At 38.5% G+C, this 21970-nt stretch overlaps 1 protein-coding gene and 2 pseudogenes across 1 annotated transcript; all 3 read left to right on the plus strand.

The window, feature by feature from the left end:
• The first annotated feature begins 6829 nt into the window (after positions 1–6829).
• Positions 6830–9104, plus strand: LOC112319940 (olfactory receptor 5M8). Its single transcript, XM_024577334.3, has one exon. It carries the CDS (start codon positions 6839–6841, stop codon positions 7772–7774), a length of 936 nt encoding a protein of 311 aa, XP_024433102.1. The 5' UTR covers positions 6830–6838; the 3' UTR covers positions 7775–9104.
• A 6122-nt stretch (positions 9105–15226) lies between these two features.
• On the plus strand, positions 15227–16171 carry LOC112319932 (olfactory receptor 5M5-like; annotated as a pseudogene).
• A 1980-nt stretch (positions 16172–18151) lies between these two features.
• LOC112319931 (olfactory receptor 5M3-like) lies at positions 18152–21156 on the plus strand (annotated as a pseudogene).
• The last annotated feature ends 814 nt before the right edge of the window (positions 21157–21970 follow it).

The following is a 21970-nucleotide window of genomic DNA, read 5'->3' on the forward strand; positions in this document are numbered from 1 at the left end:
TCAAAAGTTTTTTGTTTTTCTATGATAACATACTTTTTCACTATATTTTGTTGAAAAAACACCATAAAATGAATAAAACTATTATTTCTGTCTTCTAAGAAATGTTCATCATACTTTTGACAGCTGCATGCACACTGAATTACATAATCCAGTATGAGAAAACATCCTATTTTATAATTTATGGACTAATTCAGCTTGTTCAATAAAATAAGCCTTGGAGTTAGGTCATGACTTCATCATTTATCAGCTAAATTAATAGTTAAGTGAATGAACTCTGGAATCTGATTTACTGAACCAATTACTCAACCTCTTTCTGCCTCAGTTTCTCCTATATAGGATCATCATATAGCACTTTCTCATAGGAATGCTGTGTAGCAGAAACGGATTAACACATATGAAGTAGCAGACACAATGCCTGATACTTAGTATTCATTCAATAAAAGTTAACTCATTTTTATTATTAACCAGAAAGTCATGTCACCTATTTGAGACATAGTTTCCTTCCATAGGTTTCTATATGTTTCTGTTATTACATTTAACACTCTTTGGATATAATATCCTTATAAGTATGTTTATTTAATTAATACCTGTGTTCCCCATAATAATGTAAATGCCACGATGTCGGATAAAATGTTTGAAAGCAAGCATGAGGTCTGTCCAGAGGTATCCAGACATGTGATGTGAAAAGTAGAGACATTTAGTGAAGAAGATACAAGCTACAAGAAACACTGTACATAGGACAATGACGCCTCAGTCCCTTCAAAGAAGGCACCTTGGGACCTCACACAGTTCTCCCAGTCTCCATGAGCTGCCCTGTCATATTTTCCTGAATCTCATCAATGGTCTAAAATCTCTTCCCTTTCAAAGGTGATTTTAGTTTTAGGAAAACCCAGAAGTCAAAGGGCACCAAATCTGAGCTGCAGGGGAGCTCAGTTACCTGGGTGATTTGATGATTTGCCAAAAAAGACTGCATGTGACATGCATGAGTGGGCAGGTTGTTGTGATGGAACTGCCAGTCACCAGTTGCCCATCGCTGGGGTTTTCTGAATCACCCAAATAGTTTCCGCAGAGGGATGTTCAAGCTTAATGCAAAATTTGATGCAGATTCATTGTTCTACTCATCTAGTCACATTGAATGTGTGACGGCCACACAGTACACGTGCTCACTCAACAGCATCTACTGCTCCCACTGACTAGTACAGTGACGTTGTCATCACTCACGCATGTGCACTCCAGTCCGCTCTCCTTGGCTGCCAGGTTAGATCAATGTCGCGCAAACAGTTCTCATTATTTTAACAATAGATGGACTTTTTCCAGACATACCTTGCATTTCTCCATTGCTTAGCCTGGTACATAGTGTGTACCACTAAAAAAAGAAAAGATAGAATGGCAGGTAGGTAAGTAGATCGGTAAAAACATAGGCAGAAAACTTTAACACCCTGGAGATTATAAGTCATAAGCTGATGGGAACTAGAAAACATGAAACACACTGATGGAATTATAAATATGTATGATTCATTCATGTACAATAAGTCTGTTTTGATTTCCTTAAATAGAATAATTTATTTGGAAATGTTCAGAATAAGTCAAAATTTAGCTTCCCAAGGTTGACCAGTTGTCCATTGTTGTAACTTGTCTACTTTGCCTTGTTCCTAGTTATCTGTATTTTCTTCATTGTGCAAACCTTGAGCCTAACTCTGCAGATGACACCCTCATACTGTCTCCTCACCAATCTGCCAATTGCATGCATTCTCGTTAACCTTTTACTTAATAATGTCATTTGCTTGATCAATTCATTTGACCAATATACCATGATTACATTCCTGTTAACTCACTATCTTGTTCCTGGTGTTATCTCCAACAATTACATCCACATGATCATCTGTTTTTCATGTAGTTACAACATTGGGCACAAACTGTTCTACATTCCCATGGCCACCATGGTGTTTATATGTGTGGTTTTATATAAATTTGACATCACAGCTCTTTTCTACAGAGCTGGCAATATGGAACATCATCATACTTTGTAGTTACTCAGACCAAATAAAATTAAGTTTTTAACTACACATCTTATTGAAACTCTAGAATATTTTTAGGGTTACACAGGAATCCCAAGTTTGAAAGTTACCAAAAATCTTTTAATCTTTGTAAATCCAGGAAAACCTCTTTGCTTTCAAAATCTCTCATAAGTATGCTAGGCAATGGTACTTCCTTGAAAGAATCAATGCAAACATTAAAATAGTATCTCTTCTGTATATTTGTGACTCTTCTTTTGAACTGCCAAATAAATAGTGAGAAAAAAATGTAGTATTTGAAAATATGATGAAATCCAGAGCTGAATTACTATCTATTTTTTATCCATAAGCATAAAGAATCACTATGTAAATAATTTGAAAGGCTTACATTTTGCTTTTGTTATTGAATATAGTTAAACATTGTTTTTTGTTTTTCTTAAAAGAACATGATTACTTATTTCAAAAATTGAATAAACTCTTTTTATTTATTTATTTATTTATTTATTTATTTATTTAAATTCAGTTACAATTGTCTGCATTTTCTCCCTATCCCTCCAACCCACCCCAGCCAGTCACACCTTCTTTCCCCCACCTCTACCCTCCCCCTTGATTTTGTCTTTTTGAATAAACTCTTATAGAGTAAATTTTCAGAAAACATCCAATGAATAGTCAAGAACAATAGCTAGGTAACTGAATTACTGAAAATCTTTGGCCCTGAAGCCTTGGTTCCTCAGTTTTTATCTGTCTTATATTCCACAAGGAGATCTTCCATATTAATTTAATTGTCAAATTAATTTTTCTGACTTGTAAAGAGCACTTTTAAAGTGATATGGTATTTGATGAACAAGCTTGGAAAATCAGAATGTAGGTAAAAGTAGCCATTGATTCAAGAATTGAAATATATATAACCATTATTTATTATGATGGTCTTGTGTTGGAAGTTATAGTATAATCAAATGGATTTTCCCTAGAAGACTTGCTCTATTTGATGATCTAAAGGCAGCCTGATTTACCTGGGTAAGACTATTCTGATAATAAGTTTCCTCTTACCTTACACCTCAGCTGACAAAAATATCTTAATATGTTTGTGATCATGTGTTAATTTAACTCTGCTTAACATGAAGTTATGGAAGTTTATCCAAGGCAAGGTACTGTGGGTTTTTAATTTGATTAAACATATACCCACTGCTTATCAAGAATAATGTTTACTAATGGAGAAACATTTACAACTATTTTACCATAACACTTATGAGGAACAGCTGAAGTATTTTTTTCAAAATTGTTTTGTGAATCCAGTTAGTATGTCTAGTTACTTTATTAATCAAAATATTAAAAACACTTAACCACTAAAAACTTCAACAGTTATACTTGTACAAAATACATTGTGGCCTAGGGAAGCATAATAAATCATGTGCGTACTTTAGCTTTCTTTCTCCAGTAGCTTTCAGTTGCCCTTGGACTTTTCTAAAAACAAACAAACAAACAAGCAAAGAAACAATATAAAACAAGCAAAAGAAAAAGGGGGCTACATATACCCCTTTGTTTCCCAAATGAATCAGTGATCACTGGAAGGACACTATGTGGTAGAATATGTTCTTGCTGCATGGATGGCCGAGTAACATGAATGAGTAACTCTTTACAATGAAGCTCTTCCTGCTGGATAATGAAGGTAGCAGAAAAGAATGGTGTCCAGAAATGCACAGCAAACAGCAGGCAAAGCCACTACCAAGAGTGCTGAGGAAGAAAACACAAAAGAGATGCTTAAGCTATTCTTAACTTCCATGTACAAATTCCCTGAGCTATCTTCAGGGAACTTTTAATTGGCAGAATTGATTGCTTAATCTTGTTGTTTTAAAGATGCCATAGGGAAAAGGAGACAATCTTATAAATAAATACAAGTACCAATTTTCCTCACTTATTGTTTTTGAAGGCTCACTGATTTTTCCCACCTCTTTATAGGTAGGACTGTCTATTTTGTGTGAAGAATTAGCGATGGTGTTATTACTTATACTTGGAATTAATTTCTTATTTGATAAGAACAAGTCTATGGATAGAATAAAGAACTGCATGGTAATAATTAGGGTCTATAATAAGGAAAGTATTAATGCTCATAATTTGAGAATTTTTATTTCTTCTAAATATTAAACAAAGGAGAAGTAGAAACAAAAAATTTCTTGTGATGGCTTTATATGCTTCCACATGGTCAGATAGTTACATACATTATAACTTTTAAAATCCTTAGAGGAAACCATTGTTTCAACGTTTTCCAAATGAGAACACAGAGGCTCATAAAGGTTACATTTTCTACAATTGTAGACTTAATAGGCAGTACAGTCATAATTCTTCAGGTCAAATCAGCTTAGTTCCAAAACCCATGGTTGATTTTGTGAGTCGAATTCCAGTATTCAGGATACCAGAAGTATTTTAGCGCAAAATGATTTTTTTTTAATTTTGGAAAGCAAAAATATACCTTGGTAGAGCATCATTAAGGAAGGTAGGATCTAAGACTAGGGTGTGAACACATATATAGGTACGATATATTTCAGTATTCTCTGGTAGGAGATGAGAAAAAGATAGTGGGACACTCCACTACCCACGTGAATATATATGCACACACAGTGAAGAAAAGGTGAGATGCTCAGAATAATATGTAGAGAAAAATAGGGAGTTATTGAAGTCATTTCAGGGAAGAAGAGTAGAGGTAAGAAAAAGGAGGGGGAAAAATAAGAAAAATCAAAGATGTTATACAGCTGGGGTTTAAATACTGTAAAGCAGCCCGTGATAAAAATCCTCTGTGGCCCTGGCTGGTGTAGTTCAGTGGATTGAGTGGTTCAGTGGCCCACTGGCCTATGAACCAAAGGGAATCCCAGTCTAGGGCACCTGGGTTGCAGGCCAGGTCCCCAGTAGGGGATGTGAGAGAGGCAACCTCACATTGGTGTTTTGCTCCCTCTCTTTTTCCTTCCCTTCCCCTCCAAAAATAAATAAATAAAATCTTTAAAATTTTTTAAAAAATCCTCTGTGGCTAGGATAAAGGAGGGGAATTTAGAAAATATGCCCATAATAAATATGCCCATTATTTAAATTTAATTACTTTATTCTTTTGCAACAAATATTATCTTCCAGCTACATTCCATAGAATTGCAATGTGTGTGTGTGTGTATGTGTATTTGTGATTTTGGATTTCCAAAAGGCATGGAATAAATGAATAGGAAGTTTAAGATGATTTTAAAATGTCTCAAAAAGTGAACGTTGGGGTTATCTAGGCATTATCATCACAATTTTTAAGTCACAGCATGGTCCTTGCGCATAACCTGTGAAGGATTAAATTCAAAATAACATTTATAGCTTCATGTAATTATATCTTATATAGCAATCAGCCTTATAGTATCTTGAGTACGGAGCCTAGAGATTTGTTATTAGTTGAATAATAACTTTAATTCATGCACGAGTGAAACAAAATAATAGTTAAACAATTTAGAGTTCAATTGTCATTTATATACAACTCTGAGGGGATATGTCATTTCAGCGCTGCCACAATTTTAGTAGTTTCAGCTTTATTAACTCAGTTTTCTGCCATCTCCTCCATGGATCCAGGGTGGCTCAGGACTACACCCACCTCGTAGCCGCAGGAAGCAGAACAGGGGAAGGGAAGGACGAGACTCTGGTATAAAGGGATGGAAAATACTGTACCTGTTGTACAAATTCACACTCTTTCATCACCTTCTCTTGGCTAGATCTTACTCTTTTGTTGTAGCAAATCTAGTTTGAAATTAAGCAAAGAAAGGGGCCTTTTTTGGTTATTTTGTATTGTTTACTATGGTTTGCTTTTTTTAAAACTTGTCCTCTTAAAGAGACTAGCTCTGGATCCAAGAAGCAAGTACTTGTGTGGGTGTGGGGGAGGCTCTGGCCCAGGCCCCGTCACTTCCCTGTGGCTGGTGCGAGCACTCTGCTCTCTAACGTTTTTACAAGTATAGATGAATATGTGGGCTAAGTCATTTCTAAAGTCTAATTCAGGCCTGATGGACTGAAAAATGAGCTCCTCCAAGGTTTATTGAATTATTGGGAAAATGTTAGAAGAATTTCTGAAAGTTTCCCTGTATTTTATATTGATTTCCATTCATGGTAAAAGATTTACAACTGTTCACTTTTTTTAAAGAATTCTCTTTTCTTCAGAGTCTTCCCCCAAATAGCATCCAGTCAGTCTAAAATAGGAAGTACAGACTTTTCATATCCTACAAAGAATGAACTCAATGTATCACTTAGTGCCCCCTGACAAAAAACCTAAGGGATTTTGCCTGGTATGACCTGAAAGAATCATTATCAGGAAAAGAAATTCTGGTACAAGGTTTTCAATTTCTAATTAAGTTTTTTATTAAGTTGTCTGGTAAATTTGTTTAGATAAGTGGTGTTTGTTTGTTTACTGCCACCAAGTGGCAAAATCTACGATAAAAAATTAGTGTAGGGTTATAAAAAGTTGAAAATAGACAAAGTAAGAAAGGATGTAGGTAAGAAAGTAGTGACAGATACCACAAAGATACATAAACAAAGAGAAATAAGAGCTCAATTAGCAAAAATAAAAATAAAAATTGAAGCTGACTGTTGACTGAGACCCAGAGCTACTTTGAATGGGTTTGGTAACATTTGATTAGATCCTGTTTTAATTGAACTATTTCTAATACCTCCAGGGGAAAAATACTCATAGAAAAGAAAGGAAAAAATGCAGAGATAAAGATACAAAGTAATATCCTAAGAAAATATGAATTTCTTTTCCATAAAAAAATTCTGAACTAATCCAAAGTTCTCACTTCCCATTGAAGGATGCTATGAGAAGAAACTTCACCTCAGTGACTGAGTTCATTCTCCTCGGACTGACTGATCGCCTGGAACTGCAGATCCTCCTCTTCCTGCTGTTTCTGGCCATTTACGTGGCCACGGTGGCAGGGAATCTGGGCACCATTGTCCTCATCCAGGTCAGTGCCCGGCTCCACACACCCATGTACTTTTTCCTGAGCCACTTGTCCTTTGTGGATCTGTGCTTCTCCTCCAATGTGACCCCAAAGATGCTGGAGATTTTCTTGTCAGAGGAGAAAACCATTTCCTATCCTGCTTGTCTGGTGCAGTGTTACCTTTTTATAGCCTTGGTCCATGTGGAGATCTACATCCTGGCTGTGATGGCCTTTGATCGGTACATGGCCATCTGCAACCCTCTGCTTTATGGCATCAAAATGTCCAAGAGCGTGTGCACGTCCCTCATCACAGTGCCTTATGTGTATGGAGCGCTCACTGGGCTGATGGAGACCATGTGGACCTACAGCCTTGTCTTCTGTGGCTCCAATGAAATCAATCACTTCTACTGTGCTGACCCACCCCTGATTAAGCTGGCTTGCTCTGACACCACCAACAAAGAAACATCAATGTTTGTTGTGGCTGGATGTAACCTTTCCTTTTCTCTCCTCATCATCCTGGTTTCTTACCTATATATTTTTCCTGCTATCCTGAGGATTCGTTCCACAGAAGGCAGGCACAAAGCTTTCTCTACCTGTGGCTCCCACCTGACAGTTGTTACTATATTCTATACGACACTCTTCTTTATGTATCTTAGACCCCCTTCAAAAGAATCTGTGGAACAGGGGAAAATGGTGGCTGTATTTTATACCACAGTAATTCCCATGTTGAACCCTGTGATTTATAGCCTTAGAAATAAAGATGTGAAAGAAGCATTAACCAGAGAGCTGTTAAGGAAAAATATATTTCCCTAGAAGATATCACTATTCTTTTGGCCTCAAAGCATTTTCTAGACCTTTTTCCTAAATTACAGGACAAAATTTATGGTAAAATGAGAAATTCTGTACCCCGGTAGGAAACACTACAATTGTTTTTTTATTTATTTTTATTGAATCTATTTGAGTAACATTAGCTAATAAAATTACATAGGTTTCAGGGGTACAATTCTACATCATGTGTATATTGTACAATATCGTGTGATCACCACCCCACATCAAGTCTCCTTCCATCACTGTTTATCCCCCTTTATCCTCTTCTACCTCTCCCCACCCTTTTAATCTCTTCTAATCACCACACTGTTGTCAGTGTCCATGAGTTTTTTCTTGGCTTAATCCCTTCCCATTTTTCACCCAGCCCCCATTTCCTTTCACGTCTGGCAGTTGTCAGTCTGTTTGCTGTATTTATGAGTCTCTTTCTGTTTTGTTTGTTAGTTTATTTTGTTCATTAGATTTCATATATGAGTGGGGTTATATCAAACTAAAAAGTTTTTGCACAGCAAAGGAAATCATCAACAAAATGAAAAGACAGCTCACTAAATGGGAGAAAATATTTGTCAATACATCTGACAAGGGCTTAATATCTAAAATGTATAAGAAACTTATACAACTCAACACCAGAAAATTAAGCAACCCAATTAAGAAATGAGCAAAGAGCCTGAATAGACATTTCTTCAAAGAGCACATACAGATGGACAATAGACAAGTGAAAAGATGCTCAGCATCACTAATCGTCAGACAAATGCAAATTAAAACCACAATGAGATATCCCCTCATCCCTGTCAGAATGGCTATCATCAATAAGTCAACAAACAAGTGTTGGCAAGGATGTGGAGTAAAGGAAACTCATACACTGTTGGTGGGAATGCAGATGGATGCAGCCACTGTACAAAACAATATGGAGTTAACTCAAAAAACTGAAAATGAAACTGTTTTATGACCCATCAATTCCACTTCCTGCAATATATCCAAAGAAGCCCAAAACACTAATTCAAAAGAATACATGCACCCCTATGCTCATTGCAGTGCTATTTACAATAACCAAGATCTGAAGCATCCGAAGTGCCCCTCAGTAAATGAATGGATAAAAAAGCTGTGGTACATTTACACAATGGAATACTACTTGGCTGTAACAAAAACCCTTTTAAGCCAGCATGCACAGACCTGGAGAATATTATGTTAAGTGAAATAAGCCAGTCCGAGACAGACAAGCACCGTACGACTTCACTTATGTGTGGAATCTCATGAACACTGCACTTTTAAACCTTTAAAGCTTTTTTAAAAATCCAAACACAAAAAGTAAAAATTTTATTACAAAAGTTTACATTTTGTACATTTGTTCATTTTGTTCACTAGTTGTTTTAATTTTGTTGCCCTTTGTGCCCATGGTAGCAGTTTTGCTCACCTTTTGGGTTTAGGTGGACGTGTGGGTTACTTGTCAACAATGAGGTAGGTTAGAATTTGTACGTGTCCCTTCTCAATTGAGCATAATATTGTTGGTGAGAGAAACCTTCAGTGGGTATTTTTTTCTCCCCATGGTGACAAGCAAGATTTAACATTTAAGTACAGCTTCTTGAATGAGGAGACATAGACTAGAACCCACTGGCAACTCACAAAAGAAACGTAGAATTTTGTGATTCTTTTTCATTCCCATCCATCTCAAGATTCATACTACCTGTTAAAATAGTCACTTTAACCTCTTATTGCTGAAAGAAACAAAGAAAAAATAATATCATGAAGTGGTGGGCAAAGGATTGATTTTAGATTTATTTAGACCTGATTCTAAGTCTCAGTTTTATTATTTACTTTTTAGTTGGGTTAGCATAGAATAGGTACCCCGTGGGATCAGTTTACTCACCTCCACACCCTGATTAGTGACACGCATCTCACGAGATTATTGTGAATATCAAATATTATTTGTAAGATATCTTTCCCTCAATTACATTTTAAGGCAACTTTGCTATGAATTCAATTTTAGACTCACTTTTAGGAATCTTTTGCAAACAGTGGAGGCACAATAGAAACTATAAATTAAATGTAGTCCTTCATATATTTAGCGTACACTTGCTGATTATTGTCTATGCTGCTGTCCCTGGTAGTTATCCGTCTCTCACATTCCATGCCTTTTTCTTCTGGAAACCAATCATTTATACCTAGTGTTATTTATTTAAGCATCCCATCAATGTGAAGACTCCTTTAGGGGAAGAATATATTTTTCATATTTGTATTCTGAAGACTAAACAGCATGGAACTTTCCACTAAATACATATTTTGTGTGAATTAGTTAAAGGGCAAACAACATAGGAAATAAGTTAGAGAACTTGAAATGATGAATAAAATTACTTGAATTCAGTTTCATGAGAAATTTTGTCCCCAGAGGATTGCAAATTTGGCTTTCATTATTGTCTTAAATATTTCAGTACAGGCGAATGGTTTAAATTTCAGCGAAATATAAAATATGGAATTGAGAAAGTGTAGTACTACCAATTAGTATTTCTCCTCATGAAAATGCTCCCCACTGGGATTTCATTTTTAATTGCTTCTTGAAACAGTTGGGGATTCTCCTGAGATAAATGTTGATATCATCAAGTTGAGTATAAATCCGATAGTACTGGCAAGAATTTGACCTTTGTGCTCACTAAAAAGACACTCATATTTTTACAGGTAGAAGAGGAAATGTGTTCGCATGTTAATTTTCAATATCTAGCAATTTATGTATTCACTTATTTAAATCGCATGCTTTTCTAGATGTTGATGTGTTGAAATAGGTAGTTTCATGGAAAATTTGCACAGACAGTGCATCATTAATGAGAGAAAATCTATAGGTGCTTACTCAGTTCTGTCTTCCTCTTTACATTAGCAGGGTTTTTTAATCATCCTGGTAGAATTTGGTACTATTGTTACAGAGAAGGGCGGTGGGGGTTCACAATAAATTATTACAGAAAGGACCCCCCTTTTCTGTCTCTGGAAGTTCCCCCCACCCCATGCACACCTGCTAAGTTTGAAATGCCCACCTCCAGAGGAAAGAAGTCTCTCAATGCCAGAGACTGGTGAAAAGGAAAGGAATTGTTTATTTAAAAGTTACACAGACTTAGAATAATGGCTTAATGTCTTCATTAAGATACTAAAGTCTTCTAGAATACCCACAGATGCATACAGTCCTTCCCTCTCCCTGTGCCCAGTCTGGGGTACCGTATCTCAGGAAAGGAAGTAGAAGTCTATGATTCAGGCTCCCGGCACCATCAGCTGTGTGGCTGCTGCGATCTCCAGTTAATCCAAAGCCATGAGGCACCTTCTCATGGCCCACCAGCAAGAGTCCTTTCTCCCCTTTCTTCCCGGCAAAGTCTCTCCTGCTGCCTAAGCTGCGTGGCAAAAAGAAGCACTCCAAAACCACATGGTTCTCTCTCCTATCCTTCAGAACCGCGTGGCCCTCTCCCTCTATGGCTGCCGCGCCTAGGTTTAAATCCCAGCACTCATCTTCCTTTGCAGTCCCATTTCCGACTCCTCCTACAATCAGTTACACCTGCCAGCATCCCCATATTCTCCCAGCTTTACTGAGCTGCCATTGTAAGTCCGGGCAGGTGTGGCCCCATGGCATGGAGCCAATCATCTCCAAGCTTTCAGCAGGCCCTGTAACCAGGGGGAGTTGCCTCCCGGTCCCATCTTGAGTGGAATTTGCTCCCATCCCCCTGGCTCAAAGCATGGCCACAGCTATTTAACACATCCATGAAACCAGTTAAAGGTTATAGATATGTTAAATGACCATGCCAGGGGTTGGCTGCAAAGCTGTTGCTACCCAAAACAGCTCTGAATGGCCCTGTTCCATGTGACCCATCCCCCCTGGCTCAGGCTTGTGGGGGTGAGGACATCCTATATATATTTTTCTAACATTTCCTGGACACCTTGAGTTCTGGACCCCGTTACAAATCCCTTCTTGGGGCCCTCCTCTTGGCTGCACCCTGCTTCACTATGGATCTCCTGAAGACATTTCACTAACAGTTTCAAATAATATCCTTTTTGTGTTTTCCAATTACTTTATGCCTGGGTGTCTACTGTCATCAATTTCCACAAGAAAAAGACAATTTTAAAGTGTAGGTCCATGTAGTTTATTAATGGTTTAGAATGTTTTTGACTTCTCAGAAGTAAAGTATGTGTTCAAATAGGCCTTTTCCTGTAAGCATTAAACAGGTGGAGAAGTTAGCTTCAGTATGTGCAGCTACGAGGTTTAGACTAAAAGATCTCTAAGCCCTTTATTGTTCTGTTACTTATAAGATTCTGAATTATTTTCCAATATCCTGTTTCTGTCTAGGACCTGTTTTTTTTTCATAGCTTATGTTTGTATTCCAAGGGAATTTTGTTTTCAGAATATCTTTTTTTTTTTTTAAATCCAGATACTTGAAATATGAGTCAGTCTGATTATACTCAGAGAAATGCACTGGGTCTGAAAGACTTTACCCCCATCAATTGGTGAGAAGGATTCTGTGTTTTGGCGGGTTCTACATGCAGCCGCTTGACTCGTCATCCGAGTTGCTAGCTGCGTCCGAGTGTCTGCTGTGTTTCGTGGGTTTAGCCGCAGTCTGACCGATCTCCCATGGACTGTATTTTTATATTAGTTGTCTCTGCCACAGCCCCGCAATTCTAGAATTAAACTATGGTTAACACTAATGGTTTCCACTAAAGTATGGTGTGTGTCCATATCCAGTGAGATCTGAGCAAAATTGCAAAGCTCTTAGATATTAAGTCAGTACTAAAATCTAGATCTTGAACTGGAGAAGCTGCTCATGGGCAGAGAGTTTTAAAAAAAAGCTCTTGGCTTTCCTCTGGCCAATTGAATCACAGTACGTACACACTCTCCTAGATCCTTGTTACAAACTTCCTCCTGTTTTAAGTTTGGACACTGGTACCTTTGTTACAGAACAGACCCAGGAGGGTGTGAGAAATATACTATTACCTTTCTCTCTGGGGGTTCCCCCCACCTACTAGATTTGCCTTGCCCACTGCCAGAGGAAAGACATCTCTCAATGCCAGAGGTTAGTGAAAAGGAAAAGAATTATTTATTTAAAAGTTATACAGACTTAGAGTAATGACTTAATGTCTTCATTAAAATACTAAAGTCCTTTAGAATACCCACAGATGCACACAGTCCTTCCTTCTCCCTCTGCCCAGTCTGGATACCGTATCTCAGGAAAAGAAGTAGAAGTTCGTGGTTCAGGCTCCCGGCACCATCAGTTGTGTCACCACCACAGGGTCCCCACTCTGCCAAAGCTGCGTGATCCTCTCTCCCTTCTCCACCAAAGCTGTGTGGTCCTCTCTGGTATGGCTGCTGGGACTGGGTTTAAATCCCAGCACCAGTCTTCCCCTGCAGCCCCATTTCTGACTCCTCCTACAATCTGTTATACCTGCCAGCATTCCCTATTCTTCCAGCTTTACTGGGCTGCCAGAGTAAGTCTGGGCAGGTGTGGCCCTATGGCATGGAGCCAATCTTCTCCAAGCTCTCACACAGGTGCTGTAACCAGGGGGAGTTGCTTCCCAATTACATCTTGGGTGGAAGTCACTTCCACCCCCCGGCTCAAAGCTTGACCACAGCTATTGAACATATGTATGAAACCAGTTAAAGGTTATAGATATGTTAAATGACCATGCCAGGGGTTAGCTGCATAGCTGTTGCTGTACAAAACAACTCTGAATGGCCCTGCTCCACGTGTCCCTTCCCCCAGCTCAGGCTTGTGGGGGTGAGGACATCCTATATATATTTTTTTAATATTTCCTGGACACCTTGAGTTCTGGACCCCATTACAAATCCCTACTTGGGGCCCCTCTCTTGGCTGCACCCTGTTACACCTTGGCTGCCTGTCCTCCTCACTCTTCCATCTGGTGCCTTTGTTAGAATGTCTGGTGTGTCCCTATCGTCTATACTTAAAAAAGAACCAATTCTAGTTTAAGATCCTATTTTATTCATATTTGTTTTCACTAGTCGCTTACAATGCAATCATTGGCTTAGGATAAGAAGCAAAAATATTAGATAAATTGAATTTTAACAGTTTTAGCAACAGTTATTATCTTTCCCCAAGCAGCCTACTCAGCTGACAAGAACTGATGAACTCTCCAGGGAAGTAGCACATTAAAGAGGAGAAACACTAAACTGGGAACTATATCTGATTCCTCTGCTGCTTCTTCCATTTCTGATCTGTGAGCTAGGGTCACAGTGTTAAATTTTCCGAACTTGAGTACTTCCCTTGTCGAACCTATTGCCTCTATGTTGTCCACCATCTTACTTCTGGTATCCAGTACCATGGCTGGAACTTGAAATATGCCCAATAATTACGTGTTATAAACACTTAAACATAAATAACCAAATGGCTTACAAGCTTTTATAAAGTGACTTAAAGAATTTTATGAACTATAAAATTTAATGTTAATAAGGTAGGTGCAATTACTGAAAGACCCCATCCTATTTACTAGCTAAGAAGATAAGATTTGAAATAAAAAATTCAAGAAACCATCTGTATTTCTGCACTGTAAAATGGTATTCTGTAGTACCAAATAAAATAATATATGGAAAGTGCTTTAATATGGCGCGTAGACTATAAGAACCCAACAGCTGTTAGTATTGCTGTTGCGTCGTTATACCTTCAAACTCAAGTGAGCCGTATCTTCTAGTCTCACTTGCAGTCTTAGGGAAGGTAGGAAATGAAGTTCTACTCACACTGACATTCTGAGTCTGTTCATAGGGTATGAGAAGTTCACACAGCCTCTGGCAAGTTCTCTGACAAAGACATTTGCTAATGTCAAAATTGTCCCAAAGAAAATTATAGTTAGATACAAACTTCAATTTATGCTTCAGTTTAAACTTCAATTTTATTATATGAAAATTTGTACGTTTGTACTGGGGGAGGTATATAATAATACATCAGTAAATCATCAAACTAAGAAATATGAGATGAAGGTCTGATATCTACCATCTTATCTACTCACAACTCATTTTCTTAGTGTTTCTCAGAATGAGCTTTACCTGTGTTATCTTCAAAGTTCTTTGTAACTTTCTATGTGTGTGTAAGAAAAAAGGCAGACAGAATTTCTAAGCATTTCTAAATTTATAGTACAATATTTTCTTTGACAGATAAGTTATTTAGATTTTTAAATTTCCCCAAGTATTGAGATACTTAAATTTATGTGTATCTTTAGCCTGCAACTTAACTGCATAGTGTGGTTACAAATGTGACCTGAATGAAAATCGTTTGTTAAAATATTTTACTTGGTTTTGGTATATATGTTCATATCTAATTATGGAAATGCTACTGAGATCACAGAGCCAAGGCCTTTTGGATCTTTTTACAATATGTAACCTGATACAATGTTCAGTGATTAAAAAAATCCTTTTATATCTCTCCTTAGATAATCCAATCAATGCCTCCCATATGAGACAAAGAAATGTCCAGAAGAAACTACACTGAAGTGACAGAATTTATCCCCTCGGGCCTAACAAGTCGCCCAGAGTTGCAAGTTGCTTTCTTCGTGCTGTTCCATGTGGTCTGCATAGTCAGTGTGATAGGGAACATGGGCATGATTGTTTTAATCAAAACTGATTCTCGCCTTCACACTCCCATGTACTTCTTTTCTCAAGTTTGTCTGTTCTTGATCTGTGTTTCTCCACAAACGTCACTCCCAAAATGCTGGAAAATTTCTTATCGGAGGAGAAGACCATCTCGTATGTGGGTTCTTTGGTACAATGCTGTACTGTCATTGTGTGGTCCTCACAGAGCACTGGGTGCGGGCTGTCACGGCCTGTGACCACTACATGGCCACCTGCCATCCACTCTTGTACAGTGGCAAGATGTCTAAGCATGTCTGTGTTCGCCTGGTCATTGTCCCTCATGTCTATGGCTTCCTCCGTAGCGTGATGGAGACCTTGAGGACCTACAACCTCTCTTGCTGTGGGGCTAATGCGATTGATCATTTCGACTGTGCTGATCCTCTCTTATCAAACTGGCATGTTCTGACACCTACAGCGAAGAGTCATCAATGTGCCTAGTCGCTGACTACAGCAACGTCCAGTCCCTCCTGATCGTGCTCACATCCCACATGTTCATCCTTGTCGCCATCCTTAGAAGCCGTTCTGCAGAAGGAAGAAAGCTTTTTCCACATGTGGCTCCCACCTGACAGTGGTCACATTTTCTAGGGAGCCCTCTTCTGCACGCATCTGAGACATCCCACCGAGAAGTCAGTGGAACAGGGCAAACTGGTGGCTGTGCTTTACCCCACCGTGATCCCCATGCTGAACCCCATGACCTATTCCCCATGACCTATGGCCTCAGGAACAAGGATGTGAAAGAGGCATTGAGAAAAGCAATTGGGAAACCAAAACTGGGGAAATAAACGTGCCCAACTCCCATTAAAAATATTGCTAGACACAGAAAGATGTGATATTATTGGGTCAGACATCTCTTTTTAAGCTAATTTAACACATTTCTAACTTTGCGTCAGGTAGCTGATAAGGTTAAAATTCCTGAAAGCAGTGGTTGAAAATGGGAAGAATAGGAGGTAACGTTGAAGCAGTTCATTCACCTTCCTGTATCAGCTAGTGTCATTTCTTACCAAAAAAATAGTGGCTTAAACAAGTCTAAATATTTACTTTGTTTTGTTTTATGGTCAGATAAAAGAAGTCTGGAAGCTATCAGTCTCCAATTTGTATTCAGCTTTATTGGGTTTGTTCCCTGAATCCATTCCAGCTTGTTTTACTCTAAGCGTGGCTTACATTTTTAAGGTCACCTTAAGATGTAAAGAGGCTGCTCAGAAGGCAGCCCACACGTGCAAATGATCTTTAATGTTTTACAATAAATGTGCTATCCCACATGTTTTCTTATATCTCGTCGGCCAAACTTAACCATATCCTCAAACCTCCCTGTAGGAGAGTTTAGGAAATGTTTACTCCAGGACACTGAATCAGGCTAAAAGATAAGCGTTCTGCCATCACCTCATTAGCGAATAGCCATCTGCACTACATTAAAAAAAAAAAAATCTCACTTTTACTACTTACTCATTTAAGTAATAACTTCTTAACCTACTTCCAATGATTCCCAAGACTTGAAATAAATGTTTTGTAAATTGTGCTGCTAGGGAGAGGGGATTACAGGAACTACTATAAAGGACACATGGACAAAATCAAGGGGGAGGGTGGAGGCGGGGGAGGGAGGTGGCTTCAGCTGGGGTGGGGTGGAAGGATGGGGAGAAAAGCCAGACAACTGTAACTGAATAACAATAAAAAAATTTTTTAAAAAGAAAAAAAATGTTTTCACCTCATCAACACTAAAACCCACTGCACTTCATTTCTGAAAATAAAAAGGCAAGCCACCGGAAAAAAAAAAAGAAATAAATAATGTTTTATTTCACAGGTGTTGTGAGGATCTTAGGTACCTGATAAGGTGTCTACTAACGTTCTTGATGTCCTTGAGTGAAATCTTGATGCGGATCCTGGCCAGCAGGATCCTGTGTTGTGGCTGTGGTAGACAAATTCACACGGACTACCCAGTCCTGTGGAGGAAAAGGGACAGCGCGGCCACTCTCTGAAGAGGACAGCGCCTGCCCCTTGCCTTGACAGGTCTTTATTGCTTTTCTGGGCACATTACATTGAGGACGATCCTCATTTACTCTGCACAGGTTCGATTTAGGTGGTTACAGAAAACAAAGGAGAGGGTGTTGCTAATTACATAAAAGAGGAAGGATATTTGCAAATGTAAAGGGAAAAGTGGTTAAGCTGGTTACACTAGTCCTTGGAAGGTTTAGCACAGATTTTAGGAAGTTACTTTAAAGATGTAAAAGATGTAAAGATGTTTGCTGCCTCAATTCAGGGTGAGGGAGTTTTAGCAAAAGCAAGTCTCAAAGTGGCCTAGGTACAATGCAGGCCTGATTCCCCACGGGAGAACCTGTCCATGGGTGTGGGTCCTGTGGGCTGGACCTCATTCCCCACTGGTCTTTCTGAGTGGGAGCTGGGCCCACGCCACGCAGAACAGTCTCCTATAAAATCTATTTTAAAATATTTTGCCACATAAACATTTTTATTCTTCCGTCTCAATATTAGAAATAAGTAGGCTTTTACTTGCAGCATCATAAAAATGTCTGTAAATGTTTTTCAAATGCATTTGGCTATTTTAAAAATCAAGATTTCATAGAAGATTTTGTTTCTTTAATGCAGGTTGATGGCACACAGTATCTAATTTTAAACTTCCTAACTTTTTATGTGTTCAGGGACATTTTAAAAAATCATAAGCAAGCCACCCTGAACAGTGATTCAACTGAAGTTATTTTTATAAATCATGATGTTTGATTTAGCTGTGTTTAGATGTCCATAGGGGCAGCATGGCTGACTCATTTGCAAGTAAGGAGACTTAGTCCCCTTCCTACCTTCCAACCCCTTTTTTTCACCATCCCAGCACATGTGATTCTAATATGCCTTCAGCCCAATGCTGAAGATTGCTTTCAGATTGCCCAAGAATGGTCAAAATTGCTAATAATTTAATCAATGAAGAACAAGGGTGTGCTATGCCATAATTTTCTTACTTAGCTTCTCTGTTGGTTGGCATTATCCCTTAAAATGTCTTAGCAATAAAGGAACAGATGCCATTATCATCCGTGTCAGAGGAGAGGACTTGAAGTCTTCACGGCCAATTGTCACGACAGGGTTTTCATACAGTGTGAAACTATCTAGTGTCAATGCGTTCACACTCAAGAATCAAGAAAAAGATAGAATCCGGTGACTTGCTGGTCTGAGAAGCCCATTCTCTGAACCTCGAAGTATAGAACACAGAAACATAGCTCTTTGGGCTCACAGGCTGAATTACTGTGGGGGGAGAGAAATAACACCTAGCACAGGTATGTACCTGACTTTCTAGGTGCTCATCCAACCCGGTGGTGCTTCCTCTCACGGCTGGCCCTGTTTTATAACAGGCGAGGGAAGAAACCAGCAGCAGTTTACATGTAATGATTACTAACATTTTGTTAAAGTACCTTAATTAATAAAATCTAGACATTATTCGATAAGTAAGTGTGGCTTAAAAACAATTTTGCCAGTAGAGATACAACTCATCAATATGCTGATTGTTATGTATGAGAAAATTAAAAAATAGTCATCAGGGTTTGTAAATATTTATTAAAAACTTGTGGACTAGTAGATGGTCCAGTCTTATTTTCTATGTTATTTACATAATAATTCTATTCACTGAGTGCTTAATATTAATTAATAATATACAATTACATATTACATCCATATTAGGCAAGGAAAAGGGTACTCACAAATAAACAATAAATGTGGATGTTGAGTTTATTGAAACATTTAGAAAAAATTTATAATTTAGAGGAAGTGGAGAGACATACATTAAGATAGCAGTTTTCAGTGATGTTTACCTGAGAGACAAAGGAGTCTATGTCCTTTATCCAATTTCTCTTCATTGGATTTGGGAATGGAGACAGGAAACATAAAACTAACAGAGGAATTGAAAGAGAAGGCGTTAGAAAAAGTTAACATAAATGAGGAATAGCCATATTTGGTGTGTGGATTTTCTGATTATTTTATTAGATAAAATACATCTCTACCTGGATCAGAATTTGTTTTCTTGGGATTAAATAGTTGTCCTAAATTATTACACAACCTTTTTCTGTGTGCCCAGATCATATTGGTATGGTCATATTAATCAGGATCAGTCCCCAGTTCAACAGCTTTTATTTTTTTCTCAGTCACTTGTCTTTTGCAGATGTGTGGTTCTCCTCTAATGCTACTCCTAAAACATTTGAAAATTTGTTATCTGAGATTGAAACCATTTCCTGCCCTGGTTGTATAGTGCAGTGTATATTCTTTATTTCCTGTGTCCACGTAGAAGTCTTCACCCTTGCTGTGATGGTCCTTGATAGATTTGTGGCAATTGGAAGCACTCTGCTTAATGGTACCAGAATGTCAAGGACTGTCTGTATTCAGCTGAGCTCTTTCCCTCACATATATTGTGTCTTTAATAGTTTGATCTCAACATTGTGGACCCATGGATCGTACTGCTGTGGGAACATTGAGATCGACTATTTCTACGTGTACACCCAGCTCTCATCCAAATGGCCTGGGCAGGAACCTTCATTAAAGAATATACCATGCTAACATTGGCAGGTCTCAACTTCTCTTACTCTTTATTGGTCATCTCCTTTATCATCTCCTACATATTCATCCTTATTGCTATCACAGGAATGTGCTCAGCAGAAGGCTTCTCCATGTGTGAATCACATTTGACAGCTGTCACTGTTACAGAACAGACCCAGGTCGGGGGGTGGTGAACGATATACCATTACTTAATGGACCCACCCTTGTGCTCCGGGGGTCCTCCATCCTGTATTAGGTTTACCTTGCCCACCGCCAGGGAAAGATGTCTCTCACTGCCAGAGATTGGTGAAAAGGAAAGGGTTTATTTATTTAAAGAGTTATACAAGCTTAAGGGTAATGACTTAATGTCTTCATTGAGATCCCAAAGTCCTTTAGAATACCCACAAAAGCACAGTCCTTCCTTCCCCCTCTGCCCAGTCCAGGGTACCGTATCTCAGAAAAAGAAATAGAAATCCGTGGTTCTTCTCTGCCCAAGCCGCATGGGCCCAGAAAGATCCGTGTTCCCCAAAAGACCCCAGATGGTTGCTGCACCTTTTCGTGGAGTTTTAATCCCAGCGCCAGTCTTCCTCTGCAGCCCCCGTTTCCCACTCCTCCTACAATCAGTTACACTTGCCAGCATCCCCATATTCTTCCAGCTTTACTGGGCTGCCATAGTAAGTCTGGGCAGGTGTGGTCCCAAGGCGCTGCAACCAGGGGGAGTTGTCTCCCAGTTACAAGGTGGGTTGAAGTCACTCCCATCCCCCTGGCTCAAAGCATGGCCACAGCTGTTTAACGTATCTATGAAACCAGTTAAAGGTTATAGATGTGTTAAACAACCATTCTAGAGGTTATCTGCAAAACTGTCGTAATTCAGAGCAACTCTCTGTTGCCCTGCTCCATGCGTGCAATCCCCCAGCTCAGACTTGTGGGGGTGAGGACATCCTATATGTATATATTTCTTTAATATTTCCCGGACACCCTGAGTTCTGGGACCCCATTACAAATTCCCATTTGCCTACCCCCCACTTTGCCTCACCCTGTTACATCACCATATTCTATGAAACTGTCTTCATGTATCTCGGAACTCCAGCTGAACAGTGTGTAGAGCAGGGAAGAGGTAGCTGTGTTTTATACCAGAGTAATTCCTACATTCTCTCCCATGATCTATAGTCTCAGGAACAAAGGTAAAAAGGAGGCCATGAGCAAAGAAATCAGTAGAACATTTTTAACTAAAAATATTTAAAATTTACAATGTATGATGAGACCCATAATTCAATGGAAGGGATTGAAATTAACCATTTCTTTTAGATAACTTTGAGGAAATAATAATTTATGGTTTCAATGAATAGACAAAGGTTACACGTAATTGTAAAGGAAATAATGGTGTAAAGGTAAGAAAAGTATATTGTACACAAGACTCTTTGGGTCTATGAAATCTGGCACGATAAAAATATGTTGGCAATATTATCTATGTTTTCCCCCCTTTCACACCATGTCAAATTTAGTAATTATTTTGTAACTGGAAAAGCTTTTTCATAGAGCTTTTCAATATTTCACAAATCTACTCTTCTGATTTTAAAGGGACTCTAATGGTCTCTTCTTGTACCTAGAATAGGTGTTGGTTTGGAATTAAATGCTGTTGTTTAAAAATACTTCACTTGAATATAGTTTCACCATAACTCATTGTTATAATTGGAGACAACATCCCTGACAATGGAATGTTATGTAGAATATGTTATAAACTCTATTTAAGCAATGTTAATATAACTACAAGTTTACATTTTCAAATGTATACTAATTAATTAAATAAATTTTATTGATATGTGAACATACTGTTAGGTAGGATAAACAGTAAACTAAGACAGGGAGGAGGAGGGAGACAGGTCTCACCCACTAACCCAGCAGTCCTGAGCCTGGTCTGATAAGATTGCCAGGAGTTCCAACATCACAAGAAACACCATGCTAGCACAGGAGGGGGAAGCCCTTGAAATTCTGTATTCATCATTCCCACAGTTTGGGAAAGAAAGCCTTTGAAACTGTGTATTCGTTACAAAATC

This window comes from Desmodus rotundus, chromosome 5 (genome assembly GCF_022682495.2).
Source record: "Desmodus rotundus isolate HL8 chromosome 5, HLdesRot8A.1, whole genome shotgun sequence".
Taxonomy (NCBI): Eukaryota; Metazoa; Chordata; class Mammalia; order Chiroptera; family Phyllostomidae; genus Desmodus; species Desmodus rotundus.